Source organism: Aedes albopictus, chromosome 2, assembly GCF_035046485.1.
Source record: "Aedes albopictus strain Foshan chromosome 2, AalbF5, whole genome shotgun sequence".
Classification (NCBI taxonomy): Eukaryota; Metazoa; Arthropoda; class Insecta; order Diptera; family Culicidae; genus Aedes; species Aedes albopictus.
This window is the reverse complement of record NC_085137.1, coordinates 279,518,765-279,535,767: the sequence shown is the minus strand read 5'-3', so window position 1 is coordinate 279,535,767 and position 17,003 is coordinate 279,518,765. Positions and strand designations below refer to the sequence as shown.

The following is a 17,003-nucleotide window of genomic DNA, read 5'->3' as shown; positions in this document are numbered from 1 at the left end:
TGTGTGTATGTGCGTTACAAAAAAAAGTCACGCACGTTTCTCAGCCGTCTGTCAACCGATTTGAGTTCTCTTGGAAGCAAATGAAAGCTACTACATCCTAGTAGAACGCTATTGAATTTTTTTTCGATTGGACGTTTGGTTACCGAGATATCTCTCGAAGAGTACTTTTGAGTCATACATCTAAACTTTTTAAGATTTTTGACCAAGTGTATCATAATAACTATTTCGGCCGTTTGTCAATTGATTTGAGTTCTTTTGGCACAGAATGAAAGCTACAGCATCCTAGTAGGTCGCCCAGAAATTTTATTTCGATTGGACATTTGGTTACAGAGATATCTTTCGAAGAGTACTTAGGATTTATACAACTAAACTTTTTGAGATTTTTGACCAAGTGTATCATAATAAATATCTTAGCCGTCTGTCAACCGATTTTGGTTATCCTGACACCAAATGAAAGCTACAACATTTTAGTAGAACCCTATACAATTTCATTAGGATTGGACATTTGGTTACCGAGATATCTTTCAAAGAGTACTTGAGAGTAATACAGGTTAACTTTTTGAGAGATTTTTGACCAAGGGTACCATAATAAATATCTCAGCCGTCTGACATCTGATTTGGGTTCTCTAAGCACCAAATGAAAGCTACAATATCCTTGTATAAGGCCCTGAAATTTTATTTCGATTCGACATTTGATTACTGAGATATTTTACGAAGAGTATTTCAATAAATTATTTTTTATTATTATATTCACTTGTAATGCAAGATAAGTTTTTGACCAGTCCATGGGAAATTATTTTTCAATAAATAATGCTGTCCTCATACAAAGTGTATACTAGCAGGTTATTTGTTTTCAACAAAGTTCCTCTCCTCTTCTTGGCGTAACGTCCTCACTGGGACAAAGCCTGCTTCTCAGCTTAGTGTTCTATGAGCACTTCCACAGTTTTTAACTGAGAGCTTCCTCTGCCAATGACCATTTTGCATTTGTATATCGTGTGGCAGGCACGAAGATACTCTATGCCCAAGGAAGTCAAAGAAATTTCCTTTATGAAAAGATCCTGGACCGACCGGGAATCGAACCCGTCACCCTCAGCATGGTCATGCTGAATACCCGTGCGTTTACCGCCTCGGCTATATGGGCCAACAAAGTTATAAATAACAAATTACAAATACACAGGAATTTTATGAAAACTAACAATATGTTAAATGAAAGCTTTGAATTTATATATTGTGGGAAAAATGCAAGAACCGGACAGCCAAAATAACTAGCTAATGCCAAAACTGATTAACTTAGTAGATATATCATTTTTGTCCTTTTTACACCATAACCACGAATACCAAGTACTTCGGAGCTAATTTAATCGACTGATTAAGAGATATTAGACAAAGTGTATCTCGCTGATTTTCTTATCCTATTGTTAATCGATTCAAGATCTTTTGGCAGTTAACAAAAGATACAATATTCCAGAATATGTAAGCAATTTTTTAAACATTGCATACAAGATTCTAGGAGGTGTCTGGCATTTCTGGTATGATGATTCTGGTATGATGATGCTATTTTGGAAACCAATCCACTAGATGCCAAATCCACAATATTTTCTAGAACTTTTGGTCCATCACACAAAATAAATATGTTAAATACAAATAATACAACAATAGTTTTAATAAGTGTAAGAAGGGTTCTGTTCACCATAGGTGGATTAAATCGGGTTTTCTGGAAGATCTCGAATTTTATTAGAGATTCCTAAATTAGCTAAATTAGTCCTCGCTTTGACTGATTCACTGCGAGTTGAATTTGTTGAACAATTCCGAAGGATCAGCATGCTAAAAGGTAGGTCCATAAGTTTTTTTTTTACATCGGATGGGAAATACTGAAATGTTTGCATTCCCACACTAGATGAAATTTGTGATTGCGCCGGTGAGGATTTTCGTTGCCTGATTGTCGTCTGCAGCTTGCCACATCGTGCACTGGATGTGAGCCAAGAACGTCGTCGTCCGTCGTATCCCGTGTTTCCTTTGTCAGTTCGCCGTCTTGGCCGTGAGTCGAGTCGAAAAAAAAATCAATTTTCTTCGGTCAAAGGCGATAAAAAACACTGTCCCAAGTGAAACAGAGTGGAGCGGTAATAAATAAATTTGTCGACGCAATAATTGATCATCCCATCCAAGAGTGCAAGTGCCCGTTTTGTCCGATTCCCAGCGAAGGGACTGAATTCCCTGAGACGGCATTAGTGTGATGAGCCAAATCTATCGCCGATTGCCGTCTATTGCCGTTACTAATTCTGCTGCTGTGATTCATCATGACCATGGACAAGACCGCCTCTCGACAGATGATGACGATTAAACTGGACTGGCATCCTGCGGTATGTGCATATATGGTGTCCAGCAGCAACAAGGTCATCAGCAAAATATTCCTGAGCGATTTCCCCGATGTCGGTTACCAGCGGGCCAATCTTCATCCTGTGGGCCGTCGTTGACATTGCTTGGGAATATTGCCGCAAGTTCATCGTGCTGCTAGGACTGGGCAAGTTGCTACCTTCAGTGGCCACACATCCGGAAGGTTCCAGTGTCTTACGCACAAACTGCAAAAGCCATCATGCCGGTGCTCACTGTGATCCTGTGGCGGGTTATTTATCATCCGGGATAAGCAATCCAAGGCCATCTATCTGACCTTGATTACGACCATCTCGTTGGCGTTGGGAAGCGACCCTGACGGAGTTGTCATTTGATATGATAGAAATCACCGCCCTTCTGTACACTGGGGGCAGAAAACGAGTGCACACCATCTGCGATTGTTCCACATCTGGTGTCGACTGTTGATGTTCCTGCCGGAGTGCATCTACTTGGATTTTTTTAGCGGGATGAAGCGCATGACTGTTTCAACCGGTGGTATGGAGTAATCGCATTGTTGTTCACCGACGCCGTCCTCATCTGGATGTAGAACATTACTGGCGTTCATCGTGCTCTTAAGCGTGATCCCGCTGACGTATGCGGTGGCCAGCGCCAGCAGGCGAATCATTGTAATTCAGAAACGATGCCCGGTTGCTGAACCCAAATTTATTGTATCTACTTGTGAAGAAATCGATTCACAGTCAGGTGTTGAAGAAGGCAAAGACAGGTAAATATCAAGTGCCCGTACTGCGGTAGCCGTTTGGCCAAATCCTTTGGTGACCAACGCGCTGGAAGTGACGATAGGGGACCATCGAGGAGAACCGGGAGCTGACGCAGTTGTTCGGTCCGTCGTCGCTGATGAAGGAGCTGAATCTGATCGAGAAGCAAGATTTACTCCTTTGCTGTTCATGATCTCGCCGGCTTGCTCGCCGGAGTTAAATCCGATGCTCCACCAGTTTACATCCGACCATTGGTAGCCGGGAATGATTTAACGATGTAAGCAAAATGAGATTGTGCTGATTAGCGATGTCATTGTCATTACTGGTGCGGGGAAAGACGGCTGATTGAGGACTGGAATTATTTGCAGCTGCAATGTGCACTGTACTTCAATAGTGAGGTGCCCGGAAATCCGTTGTTACTGATGGTATGTTTTCCAGAAAATCATTTACATACGCACACAAATAGCTAGCCTAATCTCTCAATCTCTTTCCATTTCAGCCCAAAAAGCTGAACTTTTGTCAGTTGATTAAAGACGGAACCAAGAAGCATCTCGATGCAAACTACGTCCAGTAGAATGGTGGTGCTTTCGAGAAGTATCTGGCCTACGGTAATCGACACGAAGTTGCTCAGGATCTGAAATGCGGAGATATCGTGGAACACCACTCAATATCATGTGTCACGTGGCCAAGGTGCAATCGCAGCGTACGTTCCGCAACGAGTGCACCTGCTGTACAATGCTAGTTTCGACGGGGATGACTTGAACTTGATGGAAGAAGCCCGCACTGGAGCATTGGTGCTAATGGTGGTGAGTATCCTTTCTAGTAGGATGGAATCAGAAGCAGCATACTACACAAATAAAAGTTCGAATAGAAGAGTCTTCATACAATTTTTAAGCAGATTGGTGCAGAAATTTCATACTTTCCTAAAATTAGATTTGCATACAAGGGAAAGACAAAATGATCGGAACAACCAAAATTTGTACTTTTCAAAAAATGGTCAAATAGTTGTAACTTCTTGAAAATTGCATCAAATGCTTTCAAATTTTTACTGGAGTTGATCAGACAGTTGTGTATCAATGGTCCAAATTTGGAAAAGAAAGAGCAACTGATATGCGATTCACGGCAGTTCAGCTCTGCGTGTGACGCGTTGATATTCCACCTTACACCTTACACGATTTGTTTTTGAAAATATCGCGCCGCGGTGTGATTTCCGCGGTGAATACCGTGAATACACACCAGTGCCCTTGTCAACCAAATACGATTCGGGAAAGTCTGTGTGATTTGCCAGAGGATTTACTCCAGGAATTCCTCCGGGTCAGAGACGAATGGGTAAGAGGTAAAGTCTCCCTAAACTTCAGAAATTCCTCCAAAGATTCCTTCAGAAATTCTTCCAGGAATTTCCTAATCAAATTATTCTTGGAATTCCAACAATAGTTATTCGAGGAATTCCTTCGGAGATAACTCTGGCAATTCCTTTAAAGATTCCTCTGGGAATTCCTTCAAGAATTCCTTCGGAGATTCCTTTAGGAATTCTTCCGGGGATTTCTCTAGGAATTTATTCGGGGACTTCTTCAAAAGTTACTCCAAGAATTCTCCCAGGAGTTCCTCCGGTGATTCCTCCAGGAAATCCTTCGGGAATTCTTTCGAATATTCCTCTAACAATTATTCAAGGAATTCCTCCAAGGACTCCATCAGGAATTCTTCCAAGGATTCCTCCAATTATTCTTTCAGGTATTTGTCCAGTAATTCTACCAGCAATTATTCCAGGAATTCTTCCACAAAATACTCCAGGAGTTCTTAAAAAAATCCTCCAGAAATTCTTCCAGAAAATCTTCTAGAAGTTCTTTCAAGAATTCCCCCAAAAATTTCTCCAAGAATTCTTCCAAGAATTCCTCCAGGATTTCTTCCAAGAATTCCTCCAGGATTTCTTCCGATAATTCCTCCAGGAATTATTCCAGGCAATCATCCAAAAATTCCCCCAGAAATTCATACAGGGATGCCTACAGTAACTTTTCAAAGGATTCCTCCAAGAATTCCTTCGGGAATTCCTCTAGGAATCATTCTGGGAATTCCTCCAAAGATTTCTCCACGAATTCCACTAGGAACTCATTCTGGGATTCCTCTGGAAGTTTCTTCCAGAAATTCCCCCAGAAATTTTTCCAGCAATTTCTTCTGGGATTCCTCCAGAAATTCCTCCCGGAGTTTCTCCGGGAATTACTCCATGAGTTTCTCCGGAGATTCTTCTAGGAATTCCTCCAGGATTTCATCTAGGAATTTCTCCAGGTATTCTTCCAGAAAATACTGCAGGAATTCTTCCAATATTTCCTCCGAGGATTCCTCCATGATTTCCTTCGAGGATACCTCCAGCAAGTTCTTCGAGGATTCATCCAGGAAATTCTCCGGGAGTTGCACCATAAATTCCTTCGACGATTCCCCCAAGAATTCCTTCAAGGATTTCCTCCAGGGACTCATTAAGAAATTCTTCCAAGGATTCCTTCAGGAATATTTTTGGCTATTTCTCCAGGAATTGTTCCAGGACTACTGGAATTGGGTTCTTTAGGGGAATCCTGATTATTTTATAATCGAATTCTCCACCCAAAAATTAGTCGGAATCCAAAATTCATTATTTTTGAAGTGCGGGAACTATTTTTAAAATGCATTTAAAGTTTTTATAGGAAAATTTTTTTGTTCGGGTCGAACTGTCATTTTATCGATTGAACTGTCATTCTATCCACGAAAATAAAAACTGTTTTGTTATTTTAACCATCAAAACAAAGCTATTGGAATCCAATAAAATCACGTTATACTCAGAAAAACGATTATCGATTAGGATATAGAAAATAGCAATATTTTATTCACTAAACAACCCAATTCTTTCCATAGTTACTCCTGGAATTTATTCTGGATTTCCTCCAGGAATTCTTCGAAGAATTTCTCATTTGATTCCCCCAGGAATACTTCCAGGAATTCCTCCAGGATTGCTGATAGAATTTCTGAAGGATTTGTTGGAGGTATACCCGAAGGAATTTCTGAAGGACTCTCCGTAGGATCTTCTCAAGGAATGGCCTGATTTCCTGGAGAAATCCTCGAAGGTACTCCTGGAGGAATCCCTGGAATTCTCGGACTCTTGGAGAAATTTCTAAATAAAACGCTGAGATAATTCCTAAAGGAATTAAGAGAATTCCTAGATAAATTTCTAAATGAGCACCAGGAGAAATCCATAAAGGAATTCTTTGAGAAAGCCTGCTGAGGAAATTCCTGAGGGAGCACCTCAAGGAATTTCAAGACAAATCTTCTAGAGAAATCCGTGAAGGAACTGCCTGAGAAATACTTTAAAAATTTTGTGAAGGAATTCTTGAATGAACTCCAGTAGGAATCCTTGGCAGAACTCCTAGAAGAATTCCTGAAGCAACTGCTGAAAAAAACTTTGAAGGAGCTCCTGGACAAATCTGTGAAGGAAAAAGGTTAGGTTAGGTATCTTTATTAGACATATTTGCAGTTCGAGGCTGGTTTATCTTTCCCTGAAACCATGAAGACAAATTTCTAAGTCCCTGGGGGAATTCCTGAAGAAACTCCTGGAACCCCGTTTTTAAGAATATTTTGAAAAGATATCTGCAGAAGAAGGTACTCTAGGAAAATATCTGCAAAAACAACTGTAGAAATCCTTGATGGAATCCCTAAAGGTACAAAAAAAAAACAAATAAAATAGGTAATCTCTGGCATTCTTGAGGTATTCCTGAAGAAAATTCTAGAGGAATTGCTGAAGAGCTGCTCCAAAAAGTTCGTAGAATTTCGTTATTTTTTATGTTACGGTTCAACATCCGTAAAATAAATTCCCGAACAGTGGAACCGTGATTATGTATGTGAAGCAATTTCTCGAAGGAACTCCTGGAGGAATCCATCTAAGAACTATTGGAGAAACTCTAAATGAGCTCCACGAGGCATCCCAGTGATTGCCTTAGATGTCCGACTGTATCACAAACGAAATTCCTGGAAGAATTTTTGAGGGGGTGAAATTCTACCTGGTAATTTACAGAGAAATTATTTATTAATATATCTACATCGTTGAAAAAAATCCAGCAGTTATTGTTGCTATCAAAGCTAAAGATTATGGATTTTTCATATCATTATTTTAGAGGTTTTAAACCTAGGTTCATTCGCCTCTTTGACCAATAATATGATAAATGACCATGGATAACCATTTTGTAAAATTTTTATTCCTATTTTTATGCTTTCAGGATTTCGACGTATCAAAGGAATGATGAAGGACGCAATGTTCGAAGCAGCAAGGAGCAAAAGCGGAGTTTTAATTTAAATACAGTTTAACCAACATCTATAATATTCCATCTATGGTTTAACATTGCAATAAGTAATGTAGATTGCTTGAATATTACAAAATTTAACAATACTTACTAGCGTGGGTCATCGGAACCGATTTCTCAGATCAAAGCTTTTTTGGTTTCATTTCGGGTCCTGAGTATCTGTGCAAAATTTGTTGCGTCTACACTTTGCGCATTGCAATTGAAATTTGTATTGGATTTTGTATGGGAAAACATGTTTTTTTTTTGCATTTTTGTCATATGTTGAAAATGTTTGTTTGAAACTTTTTAACCGACGATTTAATATGATAGCCTAGGCTGCCGTGAATCGCATATCTGTCCCATTTGCATAGGGAATCCAGCAAAGATGGGACTGATATGCGATTCACGGCAGTAGGATGTTCTGAAAAACTTTATCGAAGACCACAAAGCGATGCTTGTAAATAAAGTTATACTCAACAATCCGCATGTAGGTGTTTAAGTTTTAACACGTAAATGAATAGCAATAGCTACAAAATCATGCGGTTTCGGCAGGCAATGCAATCGCTACAACTTTTTTAATAGGCATCTGATCACTTCGTGATCTTCGACAAAGTTTTTCAGGACACTTTGGGCTATGTTTTAACATTATCGGTTACACGGTTTTAGAAAAAATCGAGCTTCTCGTGAGAAAAATGCAAAAAAGTATGTTTTCCCATGTAAAATCCCACATAAACTTCAAACGCGATGCGCAAAACGTAGACATAAACGATCGTGCCCAAATTGTTCACAGTCATTTGGGTCCTGAAATGGGTCCTAAAAAACTTTGATCTGATGGGATACCATCAAATTTTCCATTGTTCTATATAACGGATGACCCACTCTAAACTTACTAACCCCTCAATACAATCAAATAAATTAGATTTTATCATCCAATTTTAGACTCCAACTTCCCCTATTCGCATAACAGTCCCCCATTTGCTGGGTTTCTTATTCACCTGGGATAATTTTGCGAATGAGAACTTTGCAAGCTCTCAGTTTATAAATATGGGAGTATTCATATAATACAAAGCGGAAAAGCAGGTTTTTTCCCAGTTGTAACGTTACGCCAAAAAGATGTCCTAAAAATCTATGTTTCCACAAAATAAAAATAAATAAATAAATAAAAACAAAATAAAAATAAAAAAATATATAACGCTCATTCCGCTTGGTTGAAGCGAGCTATGAAATAGTTCCGCAATATAAAATAAAACACTAATGATCCAGATTTATCCAACCCTGCGATCCCAAAGATTAGATTTAATAAGGTTTCCCGAATCACACGGTGATGCAAAAAAAAATACCTTTGAAACAATTTCTGGAGCTATGCCAATTATGGTGATGCAAGGCATTATTTGTTTAAACTGATCACATTTACTAATAAATTCTGGATTGGTTCCAGTGGTTCCTTCTTAAGCTTTCAGGACGCGCACCTATTTGATCCCAAAACTTCACCGCGCTCGCGCTGTATACGACTAGCAATTTTTTTTGTCAGTGTTGTACTTTTTACAACGGAACTTAGGGTTAAAACTTTTGAAGTTCTTTCTGTAGTCTATAAGGTTTTCCTCTGTTTCATCACAATTTATCATTAACCCTCGAGTAGTCGTGTCACTGATCACACTCAGTGACACCATGCTTACGCTGTGTGTGATAATTGTGAATTATTTATAATAAATTACTCGAAACAAGACTCAGATTTATCCGTTTATTGTTCGTGACTCCGAACCTGCTTTTGTACTCTCACTCTTCCCAGTGGTTGTTCTTCTCCTCGAATCGACTCAAATTCAGCCCAGTGGCTGAACACTCTAACCGCCTACCACATCTCCCCTTCCATATAAAAATGCAAAGTTACATTACAGCACAAAATCCCTGTATCTATCCGGAACTCGACGAAGACGGCGTTCTCTATCAGAAAATTCCCGACCCAGCACCGCTGTGTCTTGTTCCTGCTGCTCCTCTAAATCAAACCCTTTAAACCCCATCTTATCTTCATCCGAATCCGATTCCACCAACGGTTGTTCAATCTTATCCTGATCCTCTGCCACTCCATCGCTAACGTCGCCCACCTTTTTGACATGGCTTACATTCCGATCAAACACCTTGCCAGTTTCGTGATCCTCGATTGTTACACGTGCTCCGGATCGATTCACCACTTTGAACTTCGTTGGATTGAACTTGGTAGTCAGCTTGTTTCCTGGAACTAGATTTTCCATCAAAACAGTATCACCTATCTGCACGGACGATTCCTTAGCCCTTCGCCTTACGTCCTCACTCTGTTTCTGTCGTGATTTCAAAGCTTGATCCCGATCTCTGTAGTCAGTATTAACAGGCGCCGTTTCGATGTCCCCCAGCGATGGAAGTTTCGATCGTATGGTCCTGCCAAAGCACAGTTCCGTTGGTGTCTTTCCCGTGGAGGAATGTGGCGTTGTGTAGTACATGACAAGGTAGTCTTGTAAGTCCTGCTTCCAGTCACGCTCCAATGCGTGGCTGATTTGTAGCCGTTTCAATATCGATCGGTTCTGGCGTTCGACCAAACCGTTCTCTTGGGGCCAATAAGGTGTTGAATGGTTGAGTGTTATTCCGTGGATAGTGCAATACTGTTCGAACTCCCGCCCGATAAACTGCTTGGCGTTGTCCAATGTTATCGTACGAGGATAACCGAGGCGAGTAAAAATTTTATCGAGCCGGTTAACTGTTTCCTTCGCCGTTATTTTTACCATTATTTCAACCTCCTTGTAACGGCTGAAATAATCTATAATCACCAGCAAGTACTCGTTAGAAGGCAAGGGTCCCATAAAATCTATGGCCACGTCCACCCATGGTTTAGTCGGCATAGCTCTACGAGTCATTGGAACCGGTTTGCTAGGAAGCCCAACAAGGCGGCATCCGTCACATGTCTTTACGCAACTTGTTACTTCCCCATCCATTTTTGGCCACCACACTCTGTCTCTCAGTCGACGCTTCATTAGAGACTCACCTGGATGGCCTTCATGGGCGAGTTCCAACATCCTCTTTCGCAACTGTTCCGGTACTACAAGCTTGTTTCCGCGGACCAGCAAGTCTTCCACTAGTCCAAGTTCGTCCCGAAATGGTTCAAAATCCTTTATTTCCTTCCGGTTCCAAACGCCTGTTTGTAATGCTTCTACTACCAATTGTAATTGTCCATCCATTCTTGCGGCATCCTCTATTTCTCCTACGTCTACCGCGGCCGATTCCGTTATCGCTAGAATGAGAAATTTGTTGTCCTTTTCGAACTCCTCTGCATCATCTTCAACAACCATCCTGGATAATGGATCCGCAATGTTGTTTGACCCCTTCCGGTACTTGACCTCGAATGTGAAAGATTGCAGCCGTAAGACCCAGCGCTCAATTCGAGCGCACGGCCTCGAAGTAGGAGCGAAAATAGCTTCAAGCGGTTTGTGGTCGGTCTCCAGCTCAAATTTACGGCCTAACAAATACACAGAAAGCCGCTCCACAGCCCACACAATAGCCAGAGCCTCTCGCTCGGTCTGGCAATATCGCTTCTCAGTAGGCGTAAGGCTTTTACTAACGTAGCAAATCACGTGGGGATCATCATCGCTACCGCTTTCAAATTGAAGCAATACCGCTCCGAGAGCTACCGGAGAAGCATCAGTCACAACCCTGGTGCGCAATGAACTGTCGAAAAAGTGCAAGGTCTGGATGTTGGTGATCATCAGCTTCAGCTGCTCGAAAGCTTTCTGATGACGCTCTTGCCAAACAAAATGTTTGCCCGACTGTATCAACTCACGCAAAGGTGCGGTTGCGGTTGCCAAATCTGGTAAAAATCGACCAACATACGTCACCAGTCCTAAGAAACTTCGCGTTTCTTCCGCAGTTGTCGGTGCCCGAAACTTTTCCAATGCTTCAATCTTACCTGCTGTCGGTCGAATTCCGTCTTCTGAGATCACATGCCCCAGGAAGTCGAGTTCTTTTGCCTTGAAAATGCACTTCGCGTGGTTTAGCAAAATTCCCCTCTCCTTCCGTGTCGTCAGAACTCGTTGTAAAGCTTGATCGTGTTCTTCATCCGTTTTTCCAAAGATGATTATGTCATCGATATAGTTGATTGTGTTTTCACATTCCGCCAGAATTTGTTCAAGGACTTTTTGAAACATCTCGGGCGCACAACTAATGCCAAACATCAGTCTCTTGAACCGAAAGAGCCCCTTGTGGCAAATGAAGGTTGTAATATATCGGCTGTCCTCTTCTAGTTCCACTTGATAGTATGATTCCTTAATATCAAGTCTACTAAAGAACTTTGCAGTCTTAAGGCGTGGTAGGAAATCCTCAATAGTCGGCATCATGTGGTGCTCCCGTCGTATAGCTTGATTTGCTCGGCGCATATCAACGCATAGGCGGAGATCGCCGTTATCTTTAACAATCGTTACTAACGGCGACACCCACTCGCTGGCCTCCGAAACTGGTTCAATGATATCCGACTTCAGTAAAGTTGATAGCTTGTCTTCAATGCGTCCAAGTAGTGCAATGGGAGGACGTCTTACGTGTTGGACCACAGGAGTAACGGTTTTGTCGATGGGAATCCTCAGCTTAACACCTTTGATCTTCGGAAAGGGTCTTTTCTCATCTGAAACGTTATTCACCATCGATATCCCGCTAGGTAAACCCATAGACAACACTCCCAGCTTCGTAGCAGTTAAACGACCAAGTAGCGGCTGCGATCCACCTTTCACGATATAGAAGGTATCGTTCCTTTCCACTCTGCTGCTTACGCCTTCAACGGAAACGATTGCATCGAACATTCCGTCTAAGGAAAGCAAAATGAAACTAGTAAATAATTTACTGTGCGTATATAAATTTTGGTAATACAAACCTACAACCAAAGGCTTCGAATCTCGGCCATATGCACGAAAGGTTTGATCCACTTCTGTTGTGAATTTTTCAACTTCGACTCCGTGGGTTTTCATGCGTTCCCATGTTTGGTCGTCCAAAATGTTCTTCGCACTTCCTGAGTCAATCATCATTTGAATGAGGACGCCTCCTACATTCACCCAGATGAATTCCTCACCATTGCCGATACTGAATATAAAGCTGGTCGTCGCGGGGTTTTCTTTCTCGTCATCGTGTACCCTGGAAACGTTTTGAGGTCTCGGTTTCTTTCCTTGCCATTCTACCGGATTATCCGCCTTCCGTTTTTGTGAAAAAAGGGTCGTCCTACACCGTTTCGCAAAATGACCGATTTTGCTGCATTTGTTGCATTTTTGATTCCGAGCTGGGCACTTTGGGTCATTCCCGTAATGATTTTTACGTCCACACCTGAAACATTCGCCCGTTGGGTTTTTCGATGGTCCTTGAATCTTGCACACTTCACTGCTGCTACCGCCCCAGTATGTAGAAGGACGATCAGTGTTAGGTGCACCTCGCATCTGAGATGATTGGTATTTCACAGCTTCATATGAACTAACCATTCGAGCCACCTCATCCAGCGTTAATGTTTCCTTCTGTAATAATTTTTCTTTCAGCTCCGAGGGTGCGAACAATATTACTTTGTCTATCACGGCAATATTGCGGCTTTCTTCCGAAGTACTTCCAAAGTCACATTTACGGGCCACTTCCAGGGAACGCCACAGAAACTTTTCCATTGATTCGTCATCCATTGGTTTGAGAGTCCAATAAGAATTTCTTTCGAAAGCCGCGTGATGCTTAGGCGAAAAGTATTCGTCGAGCTTCTCAATGGCCGTTTTGTATGGATCGATTGCATTATGCTCATCTTCCTCTACATCAGCTCCAGGCAACGAGGAGAAAACGTCCTGTACATCCGGCCCCGCTCTAGCAAGAAATATATTCTTCAGGCGCGTTTTATCCTTCTCCCCGTTGGCGGCGGCTATGTAGCCAAAATTCCTTTTGTACTTCTGCCATTCATCTCGAATCACGTTGTTCGGCAGCGATCGAAACTTAAACTGGGGTATGTCCCATTTATCCATGGTTAGCAACCTAAAGACAATTTAAAATGTCACTCTTACAGGTGTTAAGTATAGTGAATTAATTACCTTGACACGTCTGGTATCACCAGGTATTACCCCATCTGTTGTTGCTCTTCACAACGTGTTTGTGTCCTTCCGGACGTGATTCGGTCTCCTTTGACTTGCTTCGGTCTCTCAGACCTGGTGCGGTCTTCGCGGACCTGGCGGATTCCTGCCTCGAGCGTTGTCGTCTGACCTGCTACGGTCTTTCTTGACCTGCTACGGTTTCTCCTGACTTGCTACGGTCCTTCCTGTCCTGATACGGTCTTTCCTGACCTGCTACGGTCTCGCCCGACCTGCTACGGTCTCGCCCGACCTGCTACGGTCTTGCCCGACCTGCTACGGTCTTGCCTGACCTGCTGTGGTTGTTCCTGAACCGCTACGGTCCCTTCGATTGGCTACGGTCTTTTTGACCTACCACTCTATTTGTTTTCCGGTCTTCGCTGACCTCTGTCGAGCAATGCCCCGACGACAGCTAAATGAAAACAATGAAAAAGCAACGTTATGAATGATTGTTTACGCAAGCGGACTTGCAGTCCGAAAAAAAAAAATCACGCCAATGTTTATTTTTCAAACGTCCATTTTGTTTTCTGGTTTGCAAGTGGCAAACAAATTTTGTTTTCCCGTAAATCAGTCTGTTGTCTATTAATTCCTATTTTTCCTTACCTGAGACGATTCCAATTAATATCCTCAGTCGCCAGATGTGATAATTGTGAATTATTTATAATAAATTACTCGAAACAAGACTCAGATTTATCCGTTTATTGTTCGTGACTCCGAACCTGCTTTTGTACTCTCACTCTTCCCAGTGGTTGTTCTTCTCCTCGAATCGACTCAAATTCAGCCCAGTGGCTGAACACTCTAACCGCCTACCACACTGTGTATCACGAGCGTACTTTTTCATAGTGCGTGTACTCAGTACACGATGCGACCGCTCCCGGGTTAAAAAAGTTCATCAAAGTCCTCTCGAGTGTTGTGGTGCACCAAAACACATCTGCTCTGTAGGTCATTTCTGCCTAATGAATTTATTTCAGGAGTCGCACTACAATTTGTCCTCCGAGAGTTTTGTATAATTAAGTTCATTGTTAAACTCTAGAAGAATTTTCTGAACTTTTTTGAAAGCAGAAAAATTCAAAGGAATCCTTTTTGAGGGGCTCGTAGAACAAACCCGAAAGGAGCGCTGAAGAATGCCAAAAGAATTCTTGGAGGTATACTGCCGTGAATCGCATATCAGTCCCATCTTTGCTGCATTTCCTATGCAAATGGGACAGATATGCGATTCACGGCAGTATATCAGACCACATATAGGAAGATATTCAAGAAGTTCCAGAGGAATCACAAAGAAGACTTTTCTTTCTTCTTCGCGCTGCTCCATATTGGCATTAATTTTTACGGCTATTGGACTGCGCACCTACTTGGAAGAAATTAATCTTTAATAACCGTTGCTGATTCCGTCTCCATGCTGTACTTCTTCAGGCACTCGTTCACCAAGGTCAGCAGCTCGTCCATCAGCGTCCTGCCTTCGATTTCTTAATTACTACTCCAATGATGGCCGGAGCCAGCGTAAAGTTGCTCATCCAACCCATCACGATAACGGTCCAAGACCAGCACTAATGGAACAAGGAAGTTCTCCGAAATCGTCATGCAATAAGAATTCATTTTTAACCGGTCATATTAACCAAAATCTTCTGTATGATCTGAAAAGGTTCACCTCGTCTTCTCAAATAGCATGGTGATGCAAAAATTGTTTTTAACTGGTAATATTAATCAAAATCTTCTGGAATTATTCCAAAGGTTTAAGAGTTCGGATTTTATAAGGATTATGTCCTATAGTAGAAAGGTACAATGATAAACGCCTGTTGATTATGCTGCTTCAAACGTTTCTGCAATTTAATCCACACCTTGGAGGATGCTTATCGGCCAATCAGTGTCCCCAAAATAATCCTTAACTTTTTCGCTCCTCTACTGGCATCGATGATCTTGTTCCAATTACTTCGCACAGATTTCCGCATGGCCGTAGTGCTCTCGGATGTCGTCATCTCGTAGAAGTTGTACTTGTAGGCTTCTATCAGAGGATAGGAAATCATTGTGACTTACATACAGGTGCAAACGGCAGTCATCCAGATTGGTCAATATTCGTCAATCCGGTATCCGAGGAGCCGTACAGCCGAGGATTTCTCCAGGATTCTAAAGTATGCACTGCGAATTAGCACGTCATATTCGGCTTCTTTTGGTTCCTCAGCTGCTTCATGGAGCGTGGCCACAAACTGATACGTACTGACCAGTGCCAATTTACGTTAGTTGGGAAAGTTTAACTTCACAATTTCAGTTACATAACTGCCCCCACTCGAATAACAGTCCCATATAAATAGGAAACCCAGCAAAGATGGGACTGTTATACCAGCGGGGGCAGTGTAGGGCAGCTTGTTTATATCTAGGGTTTATATCAATGAATACGTAGAGCACTTATATCCTAGCCGTCTGATCCACGCGATTAGGACAACTGGGGCCGTAGTGAACCAGCAAATTTGCTCCGGGAGCTTCGGCAGTGAAATAATCGATCTTCATGTGTGACATCACCCATGACAACGTGTCCGTTTCGGTGAACTTATGCCGTTCATTGTCAGGGTAGTTGCAGCGTAATCCGTTCGACCTCCTGAATGAGCTCTATCATTTTGTGGATCTCGAAGTTGTTATTCGTGCAAAGAACAGTAGTGCGCGCAGCCTCCAGCTCCGTATAGTTGAACAGGAAATGTGGAATTTTGTTGACCACACGTATCGCTTCCTTGAAAACATTTCACGCGGGTTTGGCCACCGCTGCGAAGGTACCGCCGTTCGTTGCTGCCCAACTCCCCTCCAGTGAAGCACCAGGAATTGTGTGAGCTTCTCCTGCTGCTTCGGTGGGTCCCATCGGATAAATTCTTTTGTATTTGTATTTGTATTTGTATTTATTTAGTAAAACGTAAGCCTTTAGTTTAACACTTTTTGTTAGGTCAAGGAAACAAACATACAGAAAAAAAAAAACTAGTGGATATCTAAATGATACTACTTATAATACTATTATGTTTTCACTTCAAAGCCGAATTAGCGACATTTTTTCTTTTACTTCCGCTGCGTTTGCCTTGCGTTAAACACAATGTCGGAAGTGGGGCGCTGTATTGTACACCTGCCAATCTATACAGCGCCTCACTTCCGACATTGTGTTTAACGCAAGACAAACGCAGCGGAAGTAAAAGAAAAAATGTCGCTAATTCGGTTTTGAACTGGAAACATAATACTTATGTATAAAGCGAAACGCAAAAATTACTCGTCTTGAAATCGTAAGTATGGCAAGGTAGTCTAGCATTCGGAGTTGCAAGTTATCTGCAAAGTGTGAACTGGTGGGTAAACTGAATATAAGTATTCCGAAGGCGATCCTCCGAAAGCCGGTCAGATGTCGCCGGCAGGAACCTACCGGAGAAAATCGGTTTCTTTTTTTTTTTTTTTTTTTTTTGGATTTGTCTTTTAGACAGGCTAAGACCACGGTTGGTCCATCTCGCCCCTGGGTGTTGTCTTTTTAT

The 17,003-nt window shown here is 41.9% G+C and overlaps 1 protein-coding gene and 2 pseudogenes across 2 annotated transcripts; 1 reads left to right on the top strand and 2 right to left on the bottom strand.

Annotated features, from left to right (window-relative positions):
* Positions 1 to 1,710: 1,710 nt before the first annotated feature.
* Positions 1,711 to 7,467, top strand: LOC109417391 (solute carrier family 35 member E1 homolog; annotated as a pseudogene).
* Positions 7,468 to 9,040: 1,573 nt separating this feature from the next.
* LOC134288128 (uncharacterized protein K02A2.6-like) lies at positions 9,041 to 14,580 on the bottom strand. Of its 2 annotated transcripts, none has more exons than XM_062851883.1 (2): positions 12,294 to 14,580; positions 9,041 to 12,227 (listed from the first exon to the last, which is right to left on the bottom strand). In XM_062851883.1, exons 1-2 carry the CDS (start codon positions 13,402 to 13,404, stop codon positions 9,298 to 9,300), a joined length of 4,041 nt encoding a protein of 1,346 aa, XP_062707867.1. In that variant the 5' UTR covers positions 13,405 to 14,580; the 3' UTR covers positions 9,041 to 9,297. The 2 variants fall into 2 exon arrangements, with proteins under 2 accessions (XP_062707867.1, XP_062707866.1); XM_062851882.1 differs by having other exon boundaries at positions 9,041 to 13,414; positions 13,471 to 14,580.
* Positions 14,581 to 14,756: 176 nt separating this feature from the next.
* On the bottom strand, positions 14,757 to 16,020 carry LOC109416506 (2-(3-amino-3-carboxypropyl)histidine synthase subunit 1-like; annotated as a pseudogene).
* Positions 16,021 to 17,003: the final 983 nt, after the last annotated feature.